At 41.7% G+C, this 22,578-nt stretch overlaps 2 protein-coding genes across 3 annotated transcripts; both read right to left on the reverse strand.

Moving 5' to 3' along the window:
- Window positions 1–396: 396 nt before the first annotated feature.
- On the reverse strand, window positions 397–5,145 carry LLPH (LLP homolog, long-term synaptic facilitation factor). 2 transcript variants are annotated; one of them, XM_076332361.1, is made up of 3 exons: window positions 5,068–5,145; window positions 4,699–4,882; window positions 397–1,293 (listed from the first exon to the last, which is right to left on the reverse strand). In XM_076332361.1, exons 2-3 carry the CDS (start codon window positions 4,877–4,879, stop codon window positions 1,130–1,132), a joined length of 345 nt encoding a protein of 114 aa, XP_076188476.1. In that variant the 5' UTR covers window positions 4,880–4,882; window positions 5,068–5,145; the 3' UTR covers window positions 397–1,129. The 2 variants fall into 2 exon arrangements, with proteins under 2 accessions (XP_076188476.1, XP_076188481.1); XM_076332366.1 differs by lacking the exon at window positions 5,068–5,145 and adding an exon at window positions 4,965–5,049.
- A 280-nt stretch (window positions 5,146–5,425) lies between these two features.
- TMBIM4 (transmembrane BAX inhibitor motif containing 4) lies at window positions 5,426–13,664 on the reverse strand. Its single transcript, XM_076332352.1, has 7 exons — window positions 13,514–13,664; window positions 11,707–11,815; window positions 10,320–10,425; window positions 8,744–8,777; window positions 7,604–7,721; window positions 7,357–7,402; window positions 5,426–6,770 (listed from the first exon to the last, which is right to left on the reverse strand). Exons 1-7 carry the CDS (start codon window positions 13,608–13,610, stop codon window positions 6,564–6,566), a joined length of 717 nt encoding a protein of 238 aa, XP_076188467.1. The 5' UTR covers window positions 13,611–13,664; the 3' UTR covers window positions 5,426–6,563.
- Between the last annotated feature and the right edge of the window lie 8,914 nt (window positions 13,665–22,578).

The following is a 22,578-nucleotide window of genomic DNA, read 5'->3' on the forward strand; positions in this document are numbered from 1 at the left end:
TTACAATTTGTGGGCAATTACAGAACGTGGATCCCATCCTGGATGAAGTTGGACGAAGGTTATGCTCTGTATCGATGAATGGTACTTCAACAGGCAACATACTGCAGGACTGGTACTGTAATTATTTCCATCCTTGAAATGAGAGACATTTGAAAAACACAAGCTTTCAGGGCAACTAATTCTTGCATCTGTCATCACATGTTATTGCCGAGTAATATGCAACCAACTGTAGCTAATCACATATAAATGTCATCTGTTATGCAATCATGCAATATTTTATCCCATGCCCACGTTGTAAAGCATGATAGATGAGTAGCATTTTAAGGGGAATAAAAGGCTACTGAAAATACTTATGGAAAAGTAAATGCTCGTTTACTTTACTAAAACTTGGAAAATGTCGTAAATAAAACTATTTTATTTCCAATCTGTGCATTTGCATTCTCTCATATCAGTAACAAAAGAATCAGTTTTACTTTCAGTTATTTTGTTCCTACGAGACAGCAGTGAAATAAATACTTCTTTGTTCCAACAACTTTCTCTTTGCGAATTAAAGTCAGATTGACACTTTGTCTTTTTACTTACAGAAGTTTCATGAAGCCTTGGTGTTGATTTCAGTGTATAACCTCTTTTAAGTTACATGTTAAAAGCCCTTTTTCGTTAATTACCAGATGTTAAAAGCAACACAAATCGGTGCAACAAAAGTCATTTTACAGAATAATTTAAAGGACATGGTGAGTTTACAGAAGCCTTTGGTTAAATTTACTAAAAGACAAGTTACACTGGCAAAGACCACAGTACAAAAAACATTTAGTTTCGTTATTTTTAGGATTTCCTTTGGCATTTTCAGCATTCACAACATAAAAGATGAAGACCCTCCCCCCTCAAGAGAACAGATAACCACAGACACTTAGTCTATTCAACGGCACTCAGCTTGCTTTTTGTATTATTTTTTTAAGTTCGGCAGACACCAAGTTGATATTGCTTTCATCATTTGCTGGCCTAACAGCCTCTTCAAAAGTTCATGCAACACAGTAAATTACACTCAGTGGCCCAGCACAAAAATATCCTGTACTTATTTGGGATATTTATTTTGTGAGTAAAATACTCGTGATCTTACAAAACTCTGATTTTACCAGACTAGGCCTTTGGCCAATTTCGATTTTTTTTTCCCTTTAACACGCTGTGCCTTCAGCTTCTTTCTCTGCCTGGAATTCATCCATATTGGGTACTGTCCATGCTGGTCTAGAAGAGTTTTTTTGTTTCGTTTACTATCTATGTCCATTTTGCAGTCATCTGAAAAAGAAAGGTATTTATAGTGAGTAAAATACATGAATCAGCTTCATAGAAGCTGTTTTATTACTAGATTCACAGAAATGACACAAAAATATCCCTACGCACAACAGTATTTGTATGTAGAGAGCTGAAGGCTTTATATACTGAAAGCGCTTTCCAAACCAATACAGCTGCAACCCAGGAACTTCAACAGCTGAGAGTAAATACGCAGAATTTTCCCTAAAGGCCCATGTCTGGGCAAAGCACCTTCTTCTTTAGTCTGCCATCTGTTCCAATACTGCGTCTAAAAACATTGTGTGTGGTCTCCATCAAATGCTGCAACCATACAGGAAGCCATAGGCTTACTGAAACATATGCACAATTAAACAGTTTTTACGATGTAATGTTTAAGATCTGTTCTAAAAAATGAAATTGATTTGACTGGAAGATGAAGACAGGTAAAGAGAAGAATAAAGAGAAAAGCTGAAATAGAATGACGGTACAAAGCATGAGCCAGCGATGCTACATTCGCCTCAAAAAGTGAGCACGAGGTCAAGTCCAATATATTTAGAGACAGGAATAGAGGATTGATCTCTAGGATCAGGAAGACTGCCTGTGACATGGTCACTCCCAAGAACAGCGTCCCTAGCTAGCTAACACCACATGAACATCATGCCTCAGTGAGACAACAAGACTATAAGGACAACACCTTGTTAAGTATAGATTTGAACTGTGCTCTACTATTTAATTTCAACCTTGTTTCCAAACCATCCATGTGCAACTCTAAAAGCTTTATCACAAGCTTTTACAGAGAGGAAAAAAGACTTTTTTCTGTTGTGCCTGCCTGATGTTGGGAGACAAAGTTCACAAGGAAAAGGCCAACATGCTGCTTCAATAGTTGAAGCATGCTGATAGTCTACAGGGATCTGGACCACAAAGATGTGCTTAGGCAGCCCTAAAGCTGGGATACAAATACTTGTAGTCGGCAGAGAATCAGCACAAGGGCCTACTGCCTGCTGGCACAACCAAAGGCTGATCCACCATGGGACAGGCAGTAAAAAAAGTCCCAGCTCCAAAAACCTCCTGAGACACCAGAGAAACACAACACGAGGCCTTCTTAACAGTGTCATTTTCCAAATGTCACAGAAGGAGAGAAGGCCTCCAACAACACAAAAAAACCCAACACCCCAAGAAAACCAACTCTACATACGTAAGCGGCTTCTCCGATTCCTGTCCTATCAAATGATTGAGGTTAATCTGTTATACAAATTTTGACTGCAAAAAAGCACATCCACAATAAATGTCAGCTGCAACATTAGCTAAATGAAGGAATACTCCTGAACAAAAAATACCAGTTGTTCACAGAGCACAACATTTTCATCATACTTTGCATCTCAAGGATGCTGTAGGATTCAGTAACAGGAAGAAACCTACTGAACAGAAGTGGTGCAAGAACATAAAGAAAACCTATCAAAGGGGTTAAAGACAAAGAGAAAAGGACCAAGGAAAAAAAGCTTTAAAAGTAGGTTATCGAAGCAGACTCAATGGATATGATTATCTTGAAAAATACATGCATGCCCACAAAGTTTTAAAAACAGCTACAAAACCATTTTTGACCAAAGGCTAGCCAGACCTTCCATTATTTTTTTTCCTAACAACAAAAACTGGGGGGGAAATCACAGCGTGCTGTGAAAAATACCTTAAAGTAACACAGAAAAATGTCCCTAATATACACCTATATACTTTCTTAGGCTGGAAAATTATTCACCTTTCTATGGAAAGCGCATATTCTGGATGAAGCTTTCATCTACCTTCAGTCCTTGTAACATTTGGCAAGATGAACTCCCTTGTGTCCACAAACAGTTCATGCTGGAAAGTCCTCTCAAAGAAGACATCATTATTTTCACAAAACTTGTAGTTGTTTTGTGAAATATATATATTCTTAGGTATTTCTGAGACTGCTACCTCTCTACAAAGGCCAAGTGAAATTGGCCACTTGTAGAAAAGTTGCCAGCAGACTTGGAAGGGGGTGCAGGAATGACAGATAGCCAGGCATTTGCTTCAGAAACTAGGTTTAAGACAACAATGTTTCCTCCAGCATCAGTATCAGAAAGCTGACAATGTTCCAAAACATTTTGGAAATTCAATTCTAACAATCCCATAAAGAACAACTTTTACATCCGGTTTATGGGACAAATCAGAACCACGGATAAAATTACAAATTATACTCCAAGCTACCCGTAATTGGGCAAGTATTTTTATATTGCATTCTATTTCCATTTTCAATATAGTTTACAGGCTCTGCTATTCAACCTCACAACACTTCCCTGTCTTTCCTAATTTCTGAAACACTGACAAAACTGGCTGCATGACTGACAGCGATTACTAGCATTATTCTATATCCCCACTGTGGTGTTTCAAGAGACTTCTGCATGCCACATAAAAAGCTCACATCAGCAACATCATAACAGCTTAGGTGGCATAAATTGGAGAAGCAAAAAGGATTCTGATTTAGCTTGGACTGCACTTTTGGAAAGAGAAGGTGTCTTTCTGACTCCTGTCCAGTACGTAGCTATTTAAAACCTGTTTGCACTTCCTGGGTTACCTCCTTTACAGACTACATCCTATTCAAGGAATAGAGTTATCTGTAGACACCTAATACCACCCACTCCCGCACCATGTGCAATGCAGCATTAATTAGCATACAAAACCAGGGTCCCTACTACCCTACCTTGTACATTTAAAAAGGGGAAAAAAAAATCACTCTATTGTTGCTAAAATCTCTACAAAATTACTTTAGATTTAGGTCCGACTCTTATATGCTTAGTGTCCTCCTTAAACTAGGAGGGAAATTATATCCTATCATCAGTTTAACAGCAAATATAACGCTGTGATTGGAACGACTGCTAAGTGAGGAATCCTCACTCACCTGATGCCTTCACAAAGAGATCTCTCTCCATAAGATACTACATACTCTAAATCAAATGTTAATAAGCTTGTTCCACAAGTGGCCGGATGCAATACAGAAGCTAACGTTGTGACATGACCAGATCCAATGATTTAATAGCATCTTTTGGCTTTAAAAGATAAAGATCTGGTTTTCCAACCCACTATTCTCAACCTGTAACAATCATGAGTCTGATCACGACAGTGAGCGTCACAGGAACAGTAATAAATATACCGCAGGACGTCCCTGCACTTGGGTGGTTGCAACAGAAGAACCGGTGCAGTGAAAAAGACGCTAGAAACGCGTCCGGGGAGGGGGGGCGGGAGGAAAAGGCAGCCGGGCACCCAAACGGCAGGTCTCGGGCAACCCAGGGCCGCGCGACAGGCGGCGCGGGCACCTCGGCCGCCCTCGGGGGTGGTCCGGTTTGCCAGCGGGGCCACCCCGTAACCCCAGCACCGCCCAGCGAGAGTCCCACTCACCCCCCTGCTCGAGGACTTTCTTGGGGGGCAGGACGGTCGCCACCTCCTTGACCTCCTCCATGACGACATCCGCTTTGGTTCCCAAGATTTTTTTCAGCCTCTCCAGCTCCCTCGGCGCGTTCTTCTTCCTCTTCTCCGCCCGCATCTTCCTCTTCCATTTGCTCCTCAGGCTTTTCGCCATGTCCTGAGGGGAGGGAAGAGTGAAACGGTGAGGGGGAGGCCAGCGCGGGGCAGAGGGGCTGTTAAGGCGGCGCGGGCGCCATTACCTCGGCTGCCGCGCTCCCAGCGGCCCCCACGGACACGGACACGGACACGGACACGGACACGGACACGGACACGGACACGGACGCCGCCCTTCCCCCCGCTCACCCCCGCCGCGCACGAGGCCCGCCGTCCACCCTGCCGCTAGGCCGCGCTCCCCGCCCGCGCATGCGTCATGCCCCGCTGACACGGCAAGCCCCGCCTCCACGGAGCTTCCCCAGCCTCCCCGCGGTACGGCAGCTTCTACCGTAACTCTCCGAGCGAGCGCGCCGCCGCCGCTCACGGCTCCCGGCCGCCGCCGGCGGGAGGAAGGCGAGCCCCGACTCGCCCCGCCGCCATCCTACCTCGTGCTTGGAGGCAGGAAGGTGGCAGGACCGGCTACCTGCACGGAGCCGTGTGCTGCGGGTGTGAAGCAACGTCCAGCCACCACTGCGCATGGAGGGGTGGATGGAAAAATAAACACGTGTTTCATCGCGAGGAAAAAAGGGAAAGTTTTATTTTTAGCTACTGCCACACATTTCTTAATGAAACTCTAAGACAGAAGAGAGAAACCATCACAGTTGCTCAAAACAATTTGCAGTCGTACTTCAATAGCCTCAGTCAAGTTCCAGCACGGAAAGCGGACGTTGTCCCTGCTTGTGGTAGGACACGGGATGTTTCCCACGCACCGCGTCGCCTTTTTGCTAACCTCTCGCTGACAGGACAGGCGAGCGGTAACAATACTTGGACTTCAACACTGAATACGAAGTAAGAAAGCCTTTCGAAATTGTTTTTACCCTGCCTGCCGTTCCAGGATTTCAACAGCTTGGAAAGAAAGCAGCCGCTGTGGCAGCGCCTCTCCCTGCGCAGCAAGCGCTTGCCTGTCCAGCAAGGGTTGACAATGCTCACTCTCAGCGCCCTGAAGTTCTCCGGTCTCAGCTGCAAGAACAGGCTAAAGGTTTTCCAATTTTTATTGGCAGACAATTAACCTTAATATACACAAGTCGATAAAATGCCAGAATCCATCTCCAAATGATTTTTCAGAACACTGAAAGCTAGGCAATAAATAATACTTAAATGAAGAACATTCCCTTTAAGTGTTTTAATACCCTCCCAGCCTCCATAATAATCTGACAGCCCTTAACAAGAACAGAGTATCTCTGTTACAGAGACAGCATTCCATTTTACCAAACAAAAACTAGAAAAAAATTTTGGCTTAGTAAAACATTGCACAATGATAAACCCAGGCTACCCTTATGCGGTACACGCACTTACAATCCCAAAGGAAACATTTCCAGCAGCTACGGAACAGCAGAGAGGCTTACTCCGGAGCAATCAGAAGTTGGCAAACGTTTTAATCGTGAATTATGTCAAGTGCAAATTAAGTGATTAAAAAAGTGACTGAAATGATGACAGCATGTTAACTACATAAAATATATATTCTAGAGAAGAACTTTAGCTACATAAAAAGCCTTTTTTTTCCTAAGGAGGGATCAATATTCATGGAATGAAAAAGTAATAAAGTTTCAATCTCTAGAAGACAGAACTACACGGTTTGTAGATCATCCAAACGCTATTTAGGTACTTAACTTTACATACGCTATAGTCAAGCCATACCATTTTGACTATTTTTTATTAAATGCTTCCAGTAAACGCAGCAGGTGTAAGAACAGATTGATGATATCCAAGTAGAGATTGATTGCAGCCAGGATGTACTCTTCAGGGGATAATTTGTGCATCAGCAAATGAGTGTCATAAATAATAAATCCACAGAACAGAAGAGCTCCGGCAGCAGCAAACACCAACTCTATTGTCTCACTGTAGAAAAACAGCTGGAGCAAATGAAACATGAAAAAAAAAATTGTAAATATTCTTTTTAATATTAAAATCCCTGCATAATGATATGCCACTCTTAAAACAGGGATACACACTGTCTTTTCACTGTTATACACACACAAATATGTGTGTATACAATATTACAATGACATTTCAATGTTCTTATTTCATATAGTCCCCAGTCACACAATCTCTTTAACTGAGTAAAAGTGCCTCCGCTTAAGAGAGAGGAAGCTCTGGTCTCCAGAATATTAACAGCAGAAAAATTAGAAAAACAAAATGCAATTAAAACCCAAATCTCCTTCCCATTCTCTCAGTCAAGTAGTGGATCTCGATGGACCAATTTTGACAATCAATGCAAATACCACTTTTACATTAGCAAGAACAGCATCCAACAAAAATCTGAATTGGAAATGAATGGTTAAAAGATCACCAGCATGATCTACAACAGTAATGAATCTGGCTAGGAATTTTCCTTCATTAAGCTATATTGGACTGTCCAAAACCTTTTTGTTACACTAGAAGTTAGTAAAAGATTTACGTTACAGAATGTTTTTTAACCTTGAACACAAGGTATCTTACCCTCAAGAAACCCGAGAAGATTAAAATCCACAAACAAGCGAAGAGGCTGAAAAAAAAAAATTAAACTGTGAGCAACAATATATTTTCTTTTAAATTTTACTTAAAATCTCTTCCCTTCCTCACCCTCACCATTCAGAACCTTGAAGCAGGTTCTACTGACCTGTATTCATTATGATATCTGCAAAGCTTGCTTTAAAAAAGAAAAAAACTAGCTTAAAAAAAAAAAATCATCAATATGACAACATACCCTGCTCCAAATTTGCTGAAGTCTCTCTTTGACTGCAAGGTATATGCAGTCAGTCCAAGAAATACAGCAGTAGTAAGAGTAAAGGCTTGCAAGACGATGGACACATCATAGAAACTCACTATAAACAGAAGAAGTAAACTGTCATTTAAAGAACACTACACTATGGATTTGCTAAGTTATCTTTTGAGGAAACAGAAGTTTAAACTTTCACAGACAGGGGAAAAAAAAAAAATCTTACCTGTGAACAAAAAAAAGTAAATTATGCCTGAACTTGTCTTTGCACTTCAAAATCATGATCACAGGACTCACGGACCCTTGCACTAGCTAAGTTTGACAGTTATAGTATAGCTGTAGCTTCTTAAATGGAGATAACACATCTTGAGATAACACATCTTCCCTACTCACAACAAAAAATTAAAAAAAAAAGAAAATAAGTATTTTTAAGCCTAGATATGTGAGATCTTAATGAAAAAGCTATCTGAATTTTTCAGGATACTGAAACAAGGAAAAAAAAAAATCACAAGACAATCAGTCCCCTGTAAAGGCTCATAGAAGTTTTGGTTATGGGGTAGGAAGGGAAAGATAAGAGAAATTAATGGAACTTTTTTCTTCCCTCCTTCCTCAATCTTTCCTTTCCCCAAACGACTTTTTTTTTGCAGGAGACCATAAACCATAATGAAGAGGTTTCAACTTATGCTGGAAGCTATAGTGCAAGGTGTTGCCATGACTTGTCTGCACACCGCCCCATCTCAACCCTGACAACAGAGTACAGAGCTCTCCAAACTCAAAGTAATCCCCTTGGAGAAAACAGAGAAGGAAGATAAGGTTATTTCACTTGCACATCAGCTCTGCTGAGAGCTACCTTATAGGAAAGAGCACTGCTAGCTGTACTGAAAGAATGGATGGCACAACTCATTTCTCACTTCAGGTTTATACAGTTTCAGTTCTGGATCAGAATCCAGTTCTCTCCGTTGATTCCCTGTTTCTTGCTAAATTCATATCATTGTCATTAAAATTTTCAAACGGGATTTATTATCACTTTAGTCACATCTAGGAATCTCAGATGGCAATTAGTAGAACATATTGGATTCCTTTTCCAATTTCTTTAAGGAATCGGACAATAGGATGGCTACCATTTACCTGTAATGGCAACTGTCAGTGCTTCCAGTAGGGTCTACAAAAAGTAGAAACAAAAAATTACAAGGACAAAAAACCCCGCACAAAACACTTACACGGAGACTTCACATGCAATGAGCCCCATTCTGCTACATAATCCCAGCATGCATTACATTAGCTCTCTTGTTAAATCTTTGTATATGAAAACATGTTTAATTTTCAACAAGAAAATGGCAATCATACTGTCTTACTGTGCTGGAAGTTGTTGTGTTACATAAAAATAATACGATATAAACTGAAAATAAATGAGAGACAGCCCCTATAGAAAAATGCCGTTTAGGTTTTCTACTCAAAGCACACAGCATTCTTACCACACTTCAAGGGGCTATAAAATTTCTCAGAGCTGCTATTAGAAATGAACTGTTTTCAGCTTTTTGCATACTTTTCAATATTTGAAATACTTTCATCCAACACTCTTAATATCTCATTAGAGAGCTAAGTGTCTGCATCAGTTTCCTTTTCCCACTCATCGTGGTTTTGAAACAGCTAACTTAAAATCAAACATATTATTGATGTCTGGGCTGAAGGCTAGTATGGGCCCTGAGTTTTTCTAAAAGGTAATTCCAAATTAAGTTTCATTACACTAAAAGATGAGACAAGTATCTATGGCATGAACCACGAGGTCAGAAATAACAGAACATTTAACCCATATTTTGTTTAAACCAATTTATCACACACAGATTTGAACCCTTCTCTTCCTACACAATGTAATATTTAAACTGTCACACCACAAACTCCCACGCCACATTTGGCCAAACTATTACATCACTCCTTGTTACAGCTGCACTTGTAGGAAGTTTTTAAACATTTTACTCTCCTGCAAGAGTTCTGAAGTCAGGAAGCATGTAACTGCGTTACAATTTAAACAGTTGATTTACTTACACAGCAACGCTGTCTTCCTGTTGTATCGCAAATACAATTTAGGCAACTCCTAAAGCATCAAATTCCAGTGGTGCTACTGTGACTTCTTTTCAGAAGACTGATATGCTACATAATCCAAAATACCCAAGAGCAACAGTTAGCCCATATCTACAAATTCGCAACATCAGGCAGGAGACTGAAATTTGAGGACAGGTCTGATTGATCTGCCTGTGTTGGAAACATGCTCAGAATTTAGCATCAAAAAGAAAAGAATTAATGAAATAAACACATATGGCTGGTTGCATTTGGGTCTCTGCTAAAGGTTGTCCATTAAACAAATAAGGTAACAGAAATGCCTCCTTCTTTCCTACTGACCAGTTTTGTAGAAAAATCGCTGACATCAACAGAACAATGAGAGCAGATAGATGTATTTATACACACACACACACACAAAGAAAAAAAGCTTGCTCAACCTGATTCCAAGTTCTGACACTCTTCCTAAAAAGATGCTGGAAGAAACCTGAAGTAGAGGCTATCTAGGAACAACCCGTGGATAGAACCTCCAAAAAATAACTCAGAACTTCGTAAGTGTATAGCCACCACTAGTTTGCTTCAAGGAGTTCATCACAATGAAAGATATTCTAGGGACTATTAAAATTGAATTTATATAAATACTTACAAATCCAAAAAGCAGGTATAAATTAACAGGATGCTGGTGTCTGTAGAGGGTCAGTGCCACGATTATAGCCAAAGATCCAAACCCAGATATCAAAAGCAAGGCAGGCCTGTAAAGTTTCATACAAAAGTCATCAAAATTAAAATAAAGTATCTGGAAGACTAAAAAACAGTTTATATAAAACCAAGTTTTTAAGTTATCAGCTAGATAAAGATACTGCTCCGTATATCCAAAGTAAATGTAAAGCAAGTTTTACAATAAAACTGCTCTGAAACGTACCACCACAGATAATCAGTTAAAAATAGTACAGTCACAAGACAATTTTTTCATACTGAAGATGAAGATAGCCCAGGAATCCATCACCTGGAGATGAACCCATACGAAGAGGAAAATCCATCTGTACTAAACTAACAGTATTAAAGTATATGTAATATTTTGCCTGTTAAGAACTCCCCATTCAGGGAACTGGTTTTATAAGCACCTGAATGCAACAAACATGGGCACTAACTGCACCAAAGAAAATCGGTACTGACCAGTAAGTATCGCTATAATTAAATCATTCAAGCAGCCCTCCAAGCAAAAACCGGACCAAAATCAAACACAAAATCACAACAGATCTAAGTGAGCAGGATGATTTTAAATTATCAGATTGAAGTAGAAAACTGTAGTTTTACAACCTCTGTTGTATACGCTATAGCTTATACAGAAACTTTCATATAGTGTTTGATGCTCCTTTTTTCTTTGGGCTTTGAAGTGAAAGTAAAAGCAAAGTCTGCAAGTTCACCTGGGGGAAACCAGAAACTGGACTGAGTGCTCTCCTCCCTTCCCCAGTTGTTCTTTTCCCCTGCCCGTTCACCACAGTTTGGGTTTTGAGACTTGTTTTTTTTTCTCATGAAAATCTGAGAGGCAAAAAGAAGCAAGCCCACAGGAATTTTAGCAGACTAGTTTTCAGGGAACAAGCAAAAGAAGATGGGGGAGGGAGGGAGAGGAGCAAGACATGATTCAGCTTTTTGGAACAGGTACCTATAAACAGCAGCATTCCAAACAGATTCTAAAAGCAGATACTTAGACCATAAAACAAGAAATGTCAATTATTGAGATGTTCTGCAACTGATGTATAGGTTTTCATAGCATAAATATTAAAATAAGCATTATTAATAAAGTATGATTAAAATAAACTTTAATGATAGTAATAAAAATAAATTTTAATAATAAACCAAAGAGAAAAATGTCAGAAAAGTTATTTCCTAATCAGGTTACAAAATTTCTATTACAGAATCAAAACACCGGGTATAAAAATGATTAGGAATACTGAAGCGTTCCAGAGCAACAAACTACATAAACTATACTTAATGCACGATGAACAGCCCCGTTTCATTTTAGTATTTACCTTTCATGAACAAATGCCTGCACTCCAGTAGAGTACAGAAAAATTGCAGATGTGACTGTGGTCAAAAGAACTTGAATGGAAAGAATACTGTAGACTTTCCGTAGAAAAGCTAGAATAAGGAAAATGAAAGTGAAATCACTTTTGAGTTACACTTACAAAGTTCAACAGTAAATCAGGTGCAAGTTTTCTATTTAATAAGGAACCATTAGAAACTCTTTATTCAGTGAAAAAGCACAGAGCAAAGTGGCAAGAAGCCATTTTTCCTTAAAAAATTGACATGGTATTCCAGCAAAATTACATTTATTCCTGTACGTCATTATTTAAACAATAACAAAGATGATGAAATACAAAAAACATTTGCAAGAGATTTACTTCAGGCTACTTTAAAAACTACATACACCTAATCTCACTAAGAAATTACTAACAGTATACTTTCTCCATCACATTCCTAGTATCTAATGGACCTAAATGAAGAAAGAGTAACTTGGAAGGTCTGTGGGAGACAGAAACAGCCATAAGAGTTTAAAAAGGAAAAACTTTTACAGTAATAACTATTTGATTGACCTTCTGCCATGTTAGATATCGTTTATCATAAAATCCCAGATAAAAAACCCCCAGAATTAAGCTAACAGGCTTCATAATTCTAGAATTATGAAGAGTGGAGAGTGGTTCAGGACATACAGATATATCATACAGATATTCTCTGTTCTGAATGGAAGGAGACCAAGTCCATTAGGCAAAATGCTCTGAAAAGAAGAATAAGCTTACAGTGAAAATCAATTCAATCTTTAATAGCACAGCCTAAACAAGTTTAAGAGCACATACTATCAGAAGCTGAACTACCCTGCTTGCAGCAGGTGAAGTTAAATATACTGGTAAGCCATAAGAGACTGGGGCCTACTTTGTTGTAATAAACTGAACAAACCTAGAAGCAGCCTGCTAGCTAGCACAGCCTTCTCCCCACGTTATTAAATGCATCAGCAATTTTGCTAATGACAATACCTCTTTCATATTTCCTATGGCGCCCTTTATTTTCCAAACAAGATAAAACTGTATTTTTATAGGAAGACATCTCCTGTTTATCAGAAATATCTAATAAAAAATTCACAGCACACAGCTGTTTCTATTCCAAGATGTATCCAGTAACACTACAACTATTTCAGCAAGGATTTCTGATTAGACACTTCCTACAAGAGTATTCAATGCATTTGCGACCTGCATATTAACAGCAAAGCAGTATTTCATGGCCACTAATATGACCTTATAGCACGCAAACGCTTCAGCGGAAGAGACAATATTTTAACACCTCACAGAAGAAATTCAAATCCCTCAGTCTCCTGGTTCGACTACTGTAATTATGGGCACCGATTTTAGCTTTTATACATCTTGTGTATCTTGTTTGGGCTTCAAAATGCATCACTCTGGGGAAAATCAAGTCTAAACCTATATGGGTTTAGTCCCTCTGATAAAAAGACCTGCCCCCTATACACTGAAATGATAAAATCCCGTCTTTCCCCAGCCACTGATCTTTCTCTCACCCTCGATGCCTAACCCGAACTAGGTAACGCCCTGGCTCCCCACTCACAGCCTTCACCCAGAAGGTTAAAGTATTGCGCGGAACCTGAATCCAGCTAAACGCCACAGGCGATGGGGTTAACAGAGAGGACCTTGTTGGGAGCACTGGGGTACGACACCCCCTTTGACCGCCCAGCAAGGGGAGGCAGCAGGGGCCGCTCCGCAAGGGCTGGGGGGGGGGGGGGCAACTCGTCGGGGGGCGGCCTTACTCATCCCCCGCCCCAGTCCCTACCCATGCGGATGTGGACGCTGGCCGAAGCCACGTTGGTGCCATAGTTGAAGTCGTCTTCGATGGAGCTCCGCGGGTAGAGCTGCTCCGCCGCCGCCATCGCCGCCGCCGCCTCCCCCAGCAACGGCGACAACCGCCCCGCTTCCGGGAGAGGCAGTCGCACCCCGCACCGCCGAGCAAGGCCCTCCGTAGAGCGGCCGAGCTCGTCGATCGCGGCTACCCGCCTTCCCAGCGGGCGCTGCGGGGGCGGCCGTGCCCCGGCGGCGGGTGGTTTTGCGCGGTGCCGGGCCGTAACCGGCCGTACCCGCCCGGCTCTTCCCGCCCGGCCTCCCTCGCTGTCTCTGCAGGGTGGGCAGAGTCCAGCGGGAGGGAGGCAGGGCCGAGGAGAGCGGCGGCGGCCGCGGGTGGCGGTGCCAACGGGTGCGGTTTAACGGCTGCCGCCAGGCCGCGGGTGGCCTGTAGCTATGGGGGTCGGCGTGGCGTGCCTGAGCGGGGAGTGGCCTTGGGAGGGAAGAGGCACCCGCGTCCTTTAGCTTTTACACGCGGGATTTGCATGAGTAGGGTAGGATCGGGTTGCCTATGAAGGTCTCTTCAGCGTACTGACATTGACCCGGCCGGTGCGCCTGATTCAGGATGGCTTGAGGAAGAGTTGTCTTCGCGTTTATCTTAAACACCATTTCCTGTGTCTGTTTTAGGTCTGAAAGGTCTGGAGAGGAAGTTCCAGTGACTGAAAAATCGGCCCTTATACCGGTTTTCACCTTTGATTCACCTCTAGGTGCTATGTGGAAAGAGTTTTCCAGCAAGCTGGGGCTGTCCGCAGCTATGAACACATAACTGCGTTCAGCAATAACTGGTAAAAGGGGCTTTGGGCCTTAGTGTATCAGTTATCAGCGTATACCCCACTAGAGACGAGTTTCACTTCTATAAACCTTTAATGCGAAGTAGAGTTTTATTCAGGCTTTCTCCTAGTTATGTGTCCTACCCTTCAAAGTACACTCAGTTTAATTCAATGGAACACAAAGATGCTCAACATTTCTCAGGTGTCACGTAACACTTCGTACAATCAGACTTTGTGCTTGTGGAATTGCACCCCCAAAGTTACCCAAGATGGTAGCTCACATTTAGGAATCCACAAAAGCTAAGATTTTGGCATGTGGGATGGGGAGTGCAATATGTTATTCTTTAACTTGTGAATATTATCTAAAGCATGCCAAGAAACTGAAGTGATAAGACACTTTAGAAATGTATGTAATAGGTTAGACTAAAATAAAGTGCTTTTAAAAACTGGAAAATAGTGGCCTCTGCTGTATTCAGATTCTCAAGGGAGAAGTAAATTGCATGATTCTGTGATAAACTGATTTTGAGCAAAGTTCTTCTACTGAGTTGACGTAAGATACTACATTTCAGTTGCAGATACAAAAATTATGAACATGACTTTATGTTCTGGGAAGTATTTATGGTTTTCCTAATGTCATTTTGCATTTTTAGTTGCTGCAGAGCAGGATCTTTCAGCTTTAATCCTGAATTTGGAGATTTAGTCATTGTTTGCATTGCTGAATAGTGACTGGTTTGAAATAATTACGCTGTCTGCTTTCTTGCGCGTGCCTCTGCAGAACACCACTGCCAGTGTTCTCCCAGAAGAAGCATTTAGAGTGCTGGACAAGCATCCCATGTTGCCTTCTCCTGATACATGCAGTGCAATTTTCTTTAAAATGCCTCTTAGAGACGGCCTGACTTCTGTGTGAGAAACAACATTTCAGAGCATTGCAGTAGTGTCAACTCCTGCAAATTTGCAAATAGTCTGAGCCTAGAGAAGGCTGAAGGAGAGACATAATAGTAGTCTTCAAATACTTCGTAAAAGGCTGTTGCAGTTCTCCAGCCGTGGAGAAAGTATCACATAAGAGGTAGTGTGGCTTAAACTGCAGTAAGGAAGATTCAAGGTGAAAAGTTGAGAACTTGTAAGATTAATCAGGGTGAAGCTGTGGAACAGTTATCCTGGGGTTTAGGCACAGGCTGGGAAATAGGAGATTGCAGGAAACAGGCATGTGCACCTTTGCACTTTCGCACACCCACCTCCTGTGTGGAAGATGTTAGTCTGATGTAAGCCACCAAGAAGCAGTAACGGGCTTATTCAGAAAGGGAAGAGACAAAGCAGCAAATGATTCAATGACGCTACTCACGAGCACAATCTGCCAGGGTTGCCGCAGATGGGAAGGGAAAAATTACTTACATCTGCAATACTGATAAAAGCCTGCAATTTTCGTGCCAAAAGAGAGCATCATTCTTGTCTTAAGATCTTTGTCTGTTACTTGCAGACGCACACAGAATGCACTGTGCAGTGAGCAGTGCTTTGGAGTGACTGTACTGAACCAAGGTTTAATAACACCGAGCCTGGCTGAGTGCTTTCAATGTCTTTGCAATTTTCCATTCCTCACTTGGGAAAGTATACCTTATAAAATGCTAAATATGCCTTATAAAAAGCAAAGTATGTTTTACATTGCCTTTCTTTTCTGTACTTGATGTTTCCATAAACATACCTCCATCACAGTATTTTTATTTGAAACCGCTGCAGCCCCACAGTGACTTGCGTAGGACTGGCGAGACGCTTCCACTCCGCGTGCGTGCGTGCAGGGGTGAAAGAGCTTTCTGTTCTCCAGGTCCTGGTTTGGACTCCGGTATGGGGGAAGGAAGCTTGCTCTCACTAGAGCCCTGGTTAAGGACCACGGACTCCTCTGTGCCTTTTGTCTGCGTTATACATAATCGGTGGCTTTGCTGGAGAAAGTCCATCTGGCGCTCAGAGGTACTTCGGAAAGGTACTTGGAGCATTGCCAGGATTCCGCTTCTTTCCAGAGGTTTGTTTTTAAATAATTGTGCCAGAGCCCCTTCGTTTGCTGCAGCTTTGAGCAGTGTTCCCAGAGTGACCCCTCTCAGCATCGCTTTGATATATACATCTGCGTATCTTCACATCATCACGGCTGTTGTTGAGGCAGGACTAAGCAGTCTCCTCTTCCCAGATTGCAAAGTCCGTGACCTCTGCGTGGCTCCATACAAATGCACGAGACACGACTGCTGTAATATTGCTGGAGTGCAGGGTGTGCAGTTCCAGGAGTACGTAGTCACACATGGGGCCCCGTGGCTGCCTGCCAGCCTTTCAACAAGGAGGTAACATCCAGGCAATTTGTGTTCGAAATGGCACAGCGTACGCAGTTCAGATGCAAAGCAACGTGGGAAAATGGAGGAGAGAAGTTTGATTATATAGGTGCATCCACATGGCCGTTAACCACTGATTTATCCCCAGGTGAACTTTGTTCTCTTAATTTCAAAATAGTTGGCTAGTTAAGTTAGAGGGATCATTTTATTGTGTGACCCTGAGGAATCTTAATTTGAAGAAACGTGAGTTACTGTGAAATTATCCTCACACTCAAAATATGAAGTTCTCCAGGAGAAGTGGAGACAATCTCGTAATTGCGAAGTTCGTCTAAATTATATTTCAAAATGTACAGTACGTAGCTGCAAAACTGTCACGATGTTCTTGCAGGGCAGGAAAATAACAAAGAAATTCAGGGACAGATGTGCCATCTGTTGCTCTAAAATCCCTGATGGTGAATTTTCAAATCCACTGATCAAGGGAAGAGCATTTATCTTCTTTAGTACTTACAGTTTCATGAGAAAGTCTCTACCCTTTAGCAAGCAGGACACCAAGCCGACCTTTCATTATTCCAGGATGAAAAACTTCTCTCAATGTTCCTTCAGTTTCCTAGAGACCTCATCTTTGCCTAATGATACGTATATTCTTTTTCCTATTAAATCCCATCTGCATTATATATTTTTTCATTATACCTCACCATATTGTAACTCGATTAGCTCCTTCGTTTTTTTTCCTGTGCATTGTTGATAAGACACGCCAGGTTAGTTTTGTGTCTTGGACTCACTGGAGGTCTCAGATGCAGTAAGAAATGGGAAAGTTGCGGCTGGGAACTGAACTAGTCCATCAATGCGGGGGGTACGAGCTTACCTGCCAGGGAGCACGATGTGGAAGTTAACTGCCTGGACCTTCATTTTAAGGATTGTGAGCAGCTCTTGAACAGACATGTTAGTTTGACTGATGCGATTTGGTGAGACATTTTGAATGGGGTCAGGGTGGGTATGTTTCCTTTTGAAAACAGGACTTCGGGATCAATATATCTCTGCAGTTAATAGAGTAGTGCTGGTAGTTAATAAATTAATCCTAGCATTAAAAGTCTTCTCCTAAGGTGTTTGTCCATTTATGCAAGTCTCATATCTTTCAAAGGTGCAATCTTATTTTGACAAGCTGAGGTATTTTATATTTTAAGGTCAGGATCAAGCTGAAAGCTGTCTTTGCTTATAATCCCACCTTTGTTATTTTAGTAACTGCTGGAGTTTAAAAGAGCATTACCATTTTATTCCATGGGTAAGACTGAATCCTGGGGAAATATAGAGTGCTACATTGACAGCCCAGTTATAGGTAATTTTTCCTTTTTTATGGAAGAAGGGGGGTTTTCTTTTTTCCTTTTTTTTTTTTTTTTTTTGCATGGAGGTAATGTTACAAACTAAACTAATTTAATAGCTGCACTGCCTCGTGAAATAGAAGGGGAAGCATTCTTGAATTTGTTTCTCTGAATGAAACATCAAAACATACCCTGGCTTGAGTTTGCTATTATTTTGCTCAGTTTCAATTTAGCAGTAAGAGCTGCTTGAATTTTGGGAGTGCCATATGGAGTCCGTTTATAAAACACTTCACTACTCTTTCCGTACAAATTCCAGTGTGCTTTAATTGTCTTCACTGGACAGCCTACACCACCTGTAATGGCTAGTCATTCTGTCATCTAAAACCTGGGTGTACTCATGTAAATGAGTTTATCTAAACCTTTAAGCTTATTTTGTCATGAACACTTTTAATTCTGAACCTTTTTTTTCCTGGCATTTTGAAAAGTTGAGGTCAGATTTGCTTATTTCTGTTTGAGTGTCTAGTGCAGTTGGATCCTAATAAGAACTCCCACGTGTAACAACAGTAATAGCCTATATGCTGTTAAAGGAAAAAAAATCCTGCATTTAAAATAGCAATGGCTTTGCAGCTGTTGGTCGGGTCTACTCTGCAGAGATTGAAGAGCAGGATTCAGCTCCAGATGAAGACAACTGCATTTAGGTGTCTATAAATAGGTATCTACATGTGTACTAAGTGCCTAAGCAACCGTTACTGTCAATGGAAATAGGGGTGGCATGCAGATGCCTAAACGTAAGTGTCTGGTGCCATTTTATGGCCCTCAGGGTATCAATCTCAATTCCATTTGCTCCTCCAGAAACGCACTGAGCTTCTGTAAATCCTCTGTTATATCTGGAAAGCCATGCAGATGCCTTGGGTACCCTGCAGCATCCTAAAAGGCACTGGATGCCAATGCTTAAGCAATGGCACCCTGCATATATGGAAAATATATCACGGCTGGGATGGGGACGTGGCAAGGGCAGAAAAGGGGGAGGAGGAGCTGGCAAAAAGCTTGAAGATGTTGGTTATTTCTGTGAAAGAGCAGGCCTGTTGCTGTAGGCTCACCCATAAAACCAAGTCGGCAAACCTCCTTTGATGGAGATGCAGTCCCTGTCTCTGCTAGGACAGCTTTATCAGTGCAGGAGTACCTACACAGAGTATGGTCCCCTCTATTCTGGGCACATATTGGTGCTAGGAGAGCCGGGAGGAGAGGAGGGCACAGCTCGCCCTCAGGCACTGCCTGCAGCAGGGTTTTGTCTGGAGTGGCTTCATAAGGCACAAAGCATGCCTGAAGTTACCTCAGCTCCTCACGCTGCCACCACACACAGAGGCTACTTGCAACTCCTGCAACGCACTGAACAGGGTCTGGGAAAAGAAACGAGATGTTCAGTGTCTTTCACTGTCTTCAGGCAAAAATGCCAAGGGGGCTTTGGGCCATGAGGTGCTGTTACCCATCAAGCAGCCTTTAGTTTTCCCACACTTTTTTTCCACAGCTGAGTGGCTTTCAAGATACTTGCTGGAGCTTCACAGCATTGAAAAATATGGAGGGAAGGACAGAAGTGGTGTTGAGAGGTTTGTTCTGGTGCTGATGAAACTAGACTGTTGGCAGCCTCATGCAGGCTCTTCGGGAAGTGGGTCAGTGGCAAATCCTTTGCTTATTCACAAGGTTATTTAGTTGTGTGAAGCAGACCAGCGTTAAGTCTCAGGATACGTGTGCCAGATATATAGTTACTGCTTGTTTTGCATGAGGCAGAAACAAAGCTAATGGCTGCAGGCATAGCAAAGTACTTCCACATCTCTTCAAGCCGCCTTTCTGGAAGAGCAGTCAGAAAAGAATAGTACAGATCCCTAAATACCACACTTGGTCCAGCAAAGGAGAAAAGAGTTGAAGACAGGTCTCTCACTTGAGTGTTTCCTAGTGTTAATTAATATTTAAATACTATTTTTAAGAACATTAGTGAGTCTCGTGTAATCTTGACATTCTCAGATACTAGCAGGAAGAACAGTGGTTTATTAGTCAGCCAGAGGTTTGGATAATCACTATTGAATTTTTAGCTAGATGTTCCTTTTAAAACTTGCTTTTGAATGATGTGCCTGAGAAATATTATTCATTGGTGTGTCGTACCTTTGTAGCGATTTCAAGCTGGACAATCATCTTTGTTGAATCCAGCATTTTTTCAACACTCTTGTCTGCATCATCCCCATTTGTCCTGTTGAAGATGTTGTTTGGATAAACCCTGCCTCCTGCAAAAAACTGCTCGGGTTTTTTTGGAAGTGGAATTAGGGTGAGATTTTTTCCAATGCTTCTAGGATTGAGATGTATTAACGCCAATTGTTAATGCTGTGACTTAAAGAGCAGAAGAACCACTTCTCCTGCAGCAACAAAGCAGCTCAGCAGCCCCTGTTCATTTAAAAAGAATGAATTATGTATTTCACTCCATGTCCAACTCTGCAGGTTTTGCCTACAAGGACTGCTATTAGTGGCATTACCTCTACAAAACATGTTTTGTCCAGTTCAGTAAAAAATCCACGGTGCTGCCTTCTCCAGAAGGATGTCTCTACTAATAGGCGAGCAGGCTAGAGAGTGCATTTACACTCAACAGATCTGTAATCTCTGTGGTGGCTGTCAGCCTGCTACCACTTGGGATCAAAATGTCCACACTGGGGTTAATAACAGCCAACTTTAGGGTATGTGCTGGTTGGGTGGGCTGTAGCATGTAGGTCCTGTCGTGGTCTTGCGAAAAGGTCGTCTGCTAAGACACCATCTGTGCTTGAGCTCTCTCCTTCCTAAAAGCGAGGCATCTAAGTTATATAGACATGGGGAAGGGGAAAGTCCATGTTGAGACACACCCTATATGTCTTTTGCTTTTCAGGAAAACGCAACCATATCAAATTGATAGGTCAAGTACACTTATTTAATTTAAGGGAAGATATTTTTGACAGCAGTGTTTGATTTTAAGCCTGTTTCAGAAATGGTTGATACTGAGCATGCAGAAAAGCAGCCAGAATTATGTAGTAGTGGTAGTTATGCTAAGAAATTGAGTGATTGTCGTGGTTTAACCCCAGCCGGCAACTAAGCACCACGCAGCCGCTCGCTCACTCCCCCCCAGTGGGATGGGGGAGAGAATCGGAAGGGTAAAAGTGAGAAAACTCATGGGTTGAGATAAAGGCAGTTTAATAGGTAAAGCAAAAGCCACACACGCAAGCAAAGCAAAACAAGGAATTCATTCACTACTTCCCATGGGCAGGCAGGTGTTCAGCCATCTCCAGGAAAGCAGGGCTCCATCACGCGTAACGGTTACTTGGGAAGACAAACGCCATCACTCCAAACGTCCCCCCCTTCCTTCTTCTTCCCCCAGCTTTATATACTGAGCATGACGTCACATGGTATGGAATATCCCTTTGGCCAGTTCTCGGTCAGCTGTCCTGGCTGTGCCCCCTCCCAGCTTCTTGTGCACCTCCAGCCTGTTCAGTCGGTAGAGCATGGGAAGCTGAAAAGTCCTTGGCTAGTGTAAACACTACCTAGCAACAACTAAAACATCGGTGTGTTATCAACATTGTTCTCACCCTAAATCCAAAACACAGCACTGTACCAGCTACTAGGAAGGAAATTAACTCTATCCCTGCTGAAACCAGGACAGTGATCCAGGTAAAATTCTACTGTAAATCCCTAAACTTGGCCTACTGTCATGTGTGCAAGATCTTACTGACCATTGTGTAAGCATGCATCATTTGGAGCACATCTGCATCATATTATATCCTAATCCAGTTATCCAATACCGCTTTTGGTTTCTGGAGATCCTTGCCTGAGAAAAATAGATTTTAAAATTATTTTAGAAGATGGTTGCTATATCTTAATGAGTCAGCCATTAAAGTGATTGATTCATTAAATCTAATACTTGGTGTTAGACATCTAATCTAATTAGAAATCTAATCTCTCTACTAAAATATTAAACACATTCATTAATACCTGCCAACAAAATAATTGTAATTGCAAGTGAACCCTTTTAATGGTGCTTTCATGATTCCTGACCAAAATACAATTGTTCAAAACTGTTGTGCAGTTCCTTTAAAGCACTATGTCCAAAGTTAGCAGCCATGTTTTAGATGCTACCACTTTTCCTTTAACTGAAAATCACTGCTGGGGCAGGATTCTGCTTAATCATCTCTGTAAGGCCTCTGAAGGGAAGGACAGATGTGACAGTTAAAGTATTAGCATAATTATAGTTATTTATGAGTCTTCCGATAATCTTAAGTTTTGGGGAACCTAGCCCTTTATATTCAAACATTAATTTCTCCTTTTTCAAGAATAACAGTAACAAGGAGAGAGTGATCTGTCAGCTGGCTCCCAAAGCGTCACCTCCAAGGTATTTTCTAAGTACTGGATCTCAGTCTGAAGACTCCTGTGCTCTAGTGTATAGCAAGACTGAAATATCTGATTTTACATGGCTGTGATGCAAGTCATTCCAGGCAAAAGTCAAAAAAAGGCCGCAGGCCCAGCATAAGCGCCTCTGGCAAATTAAAAAAAAAAAAAAAAAAAAAAAGCTTTTATAAAAAAAATTAA

The sequence above is a fragment of the Aptenodytes patagonicus genome, chromosome 1 (assembly GCF_965638725.1).
Source record: "Aptenodytes patagonicus chromosome 1, bAptPat1.pri.cur, whole genome shotgun sequence".
Taxonomy (NCBI): domain Eukaryota; kingdom Metazoa; phylum Chordata; class Aves; order Sphenisciformes; family Spheniscidae; genus Aptenodytes; species Aptenodytes patagonicus.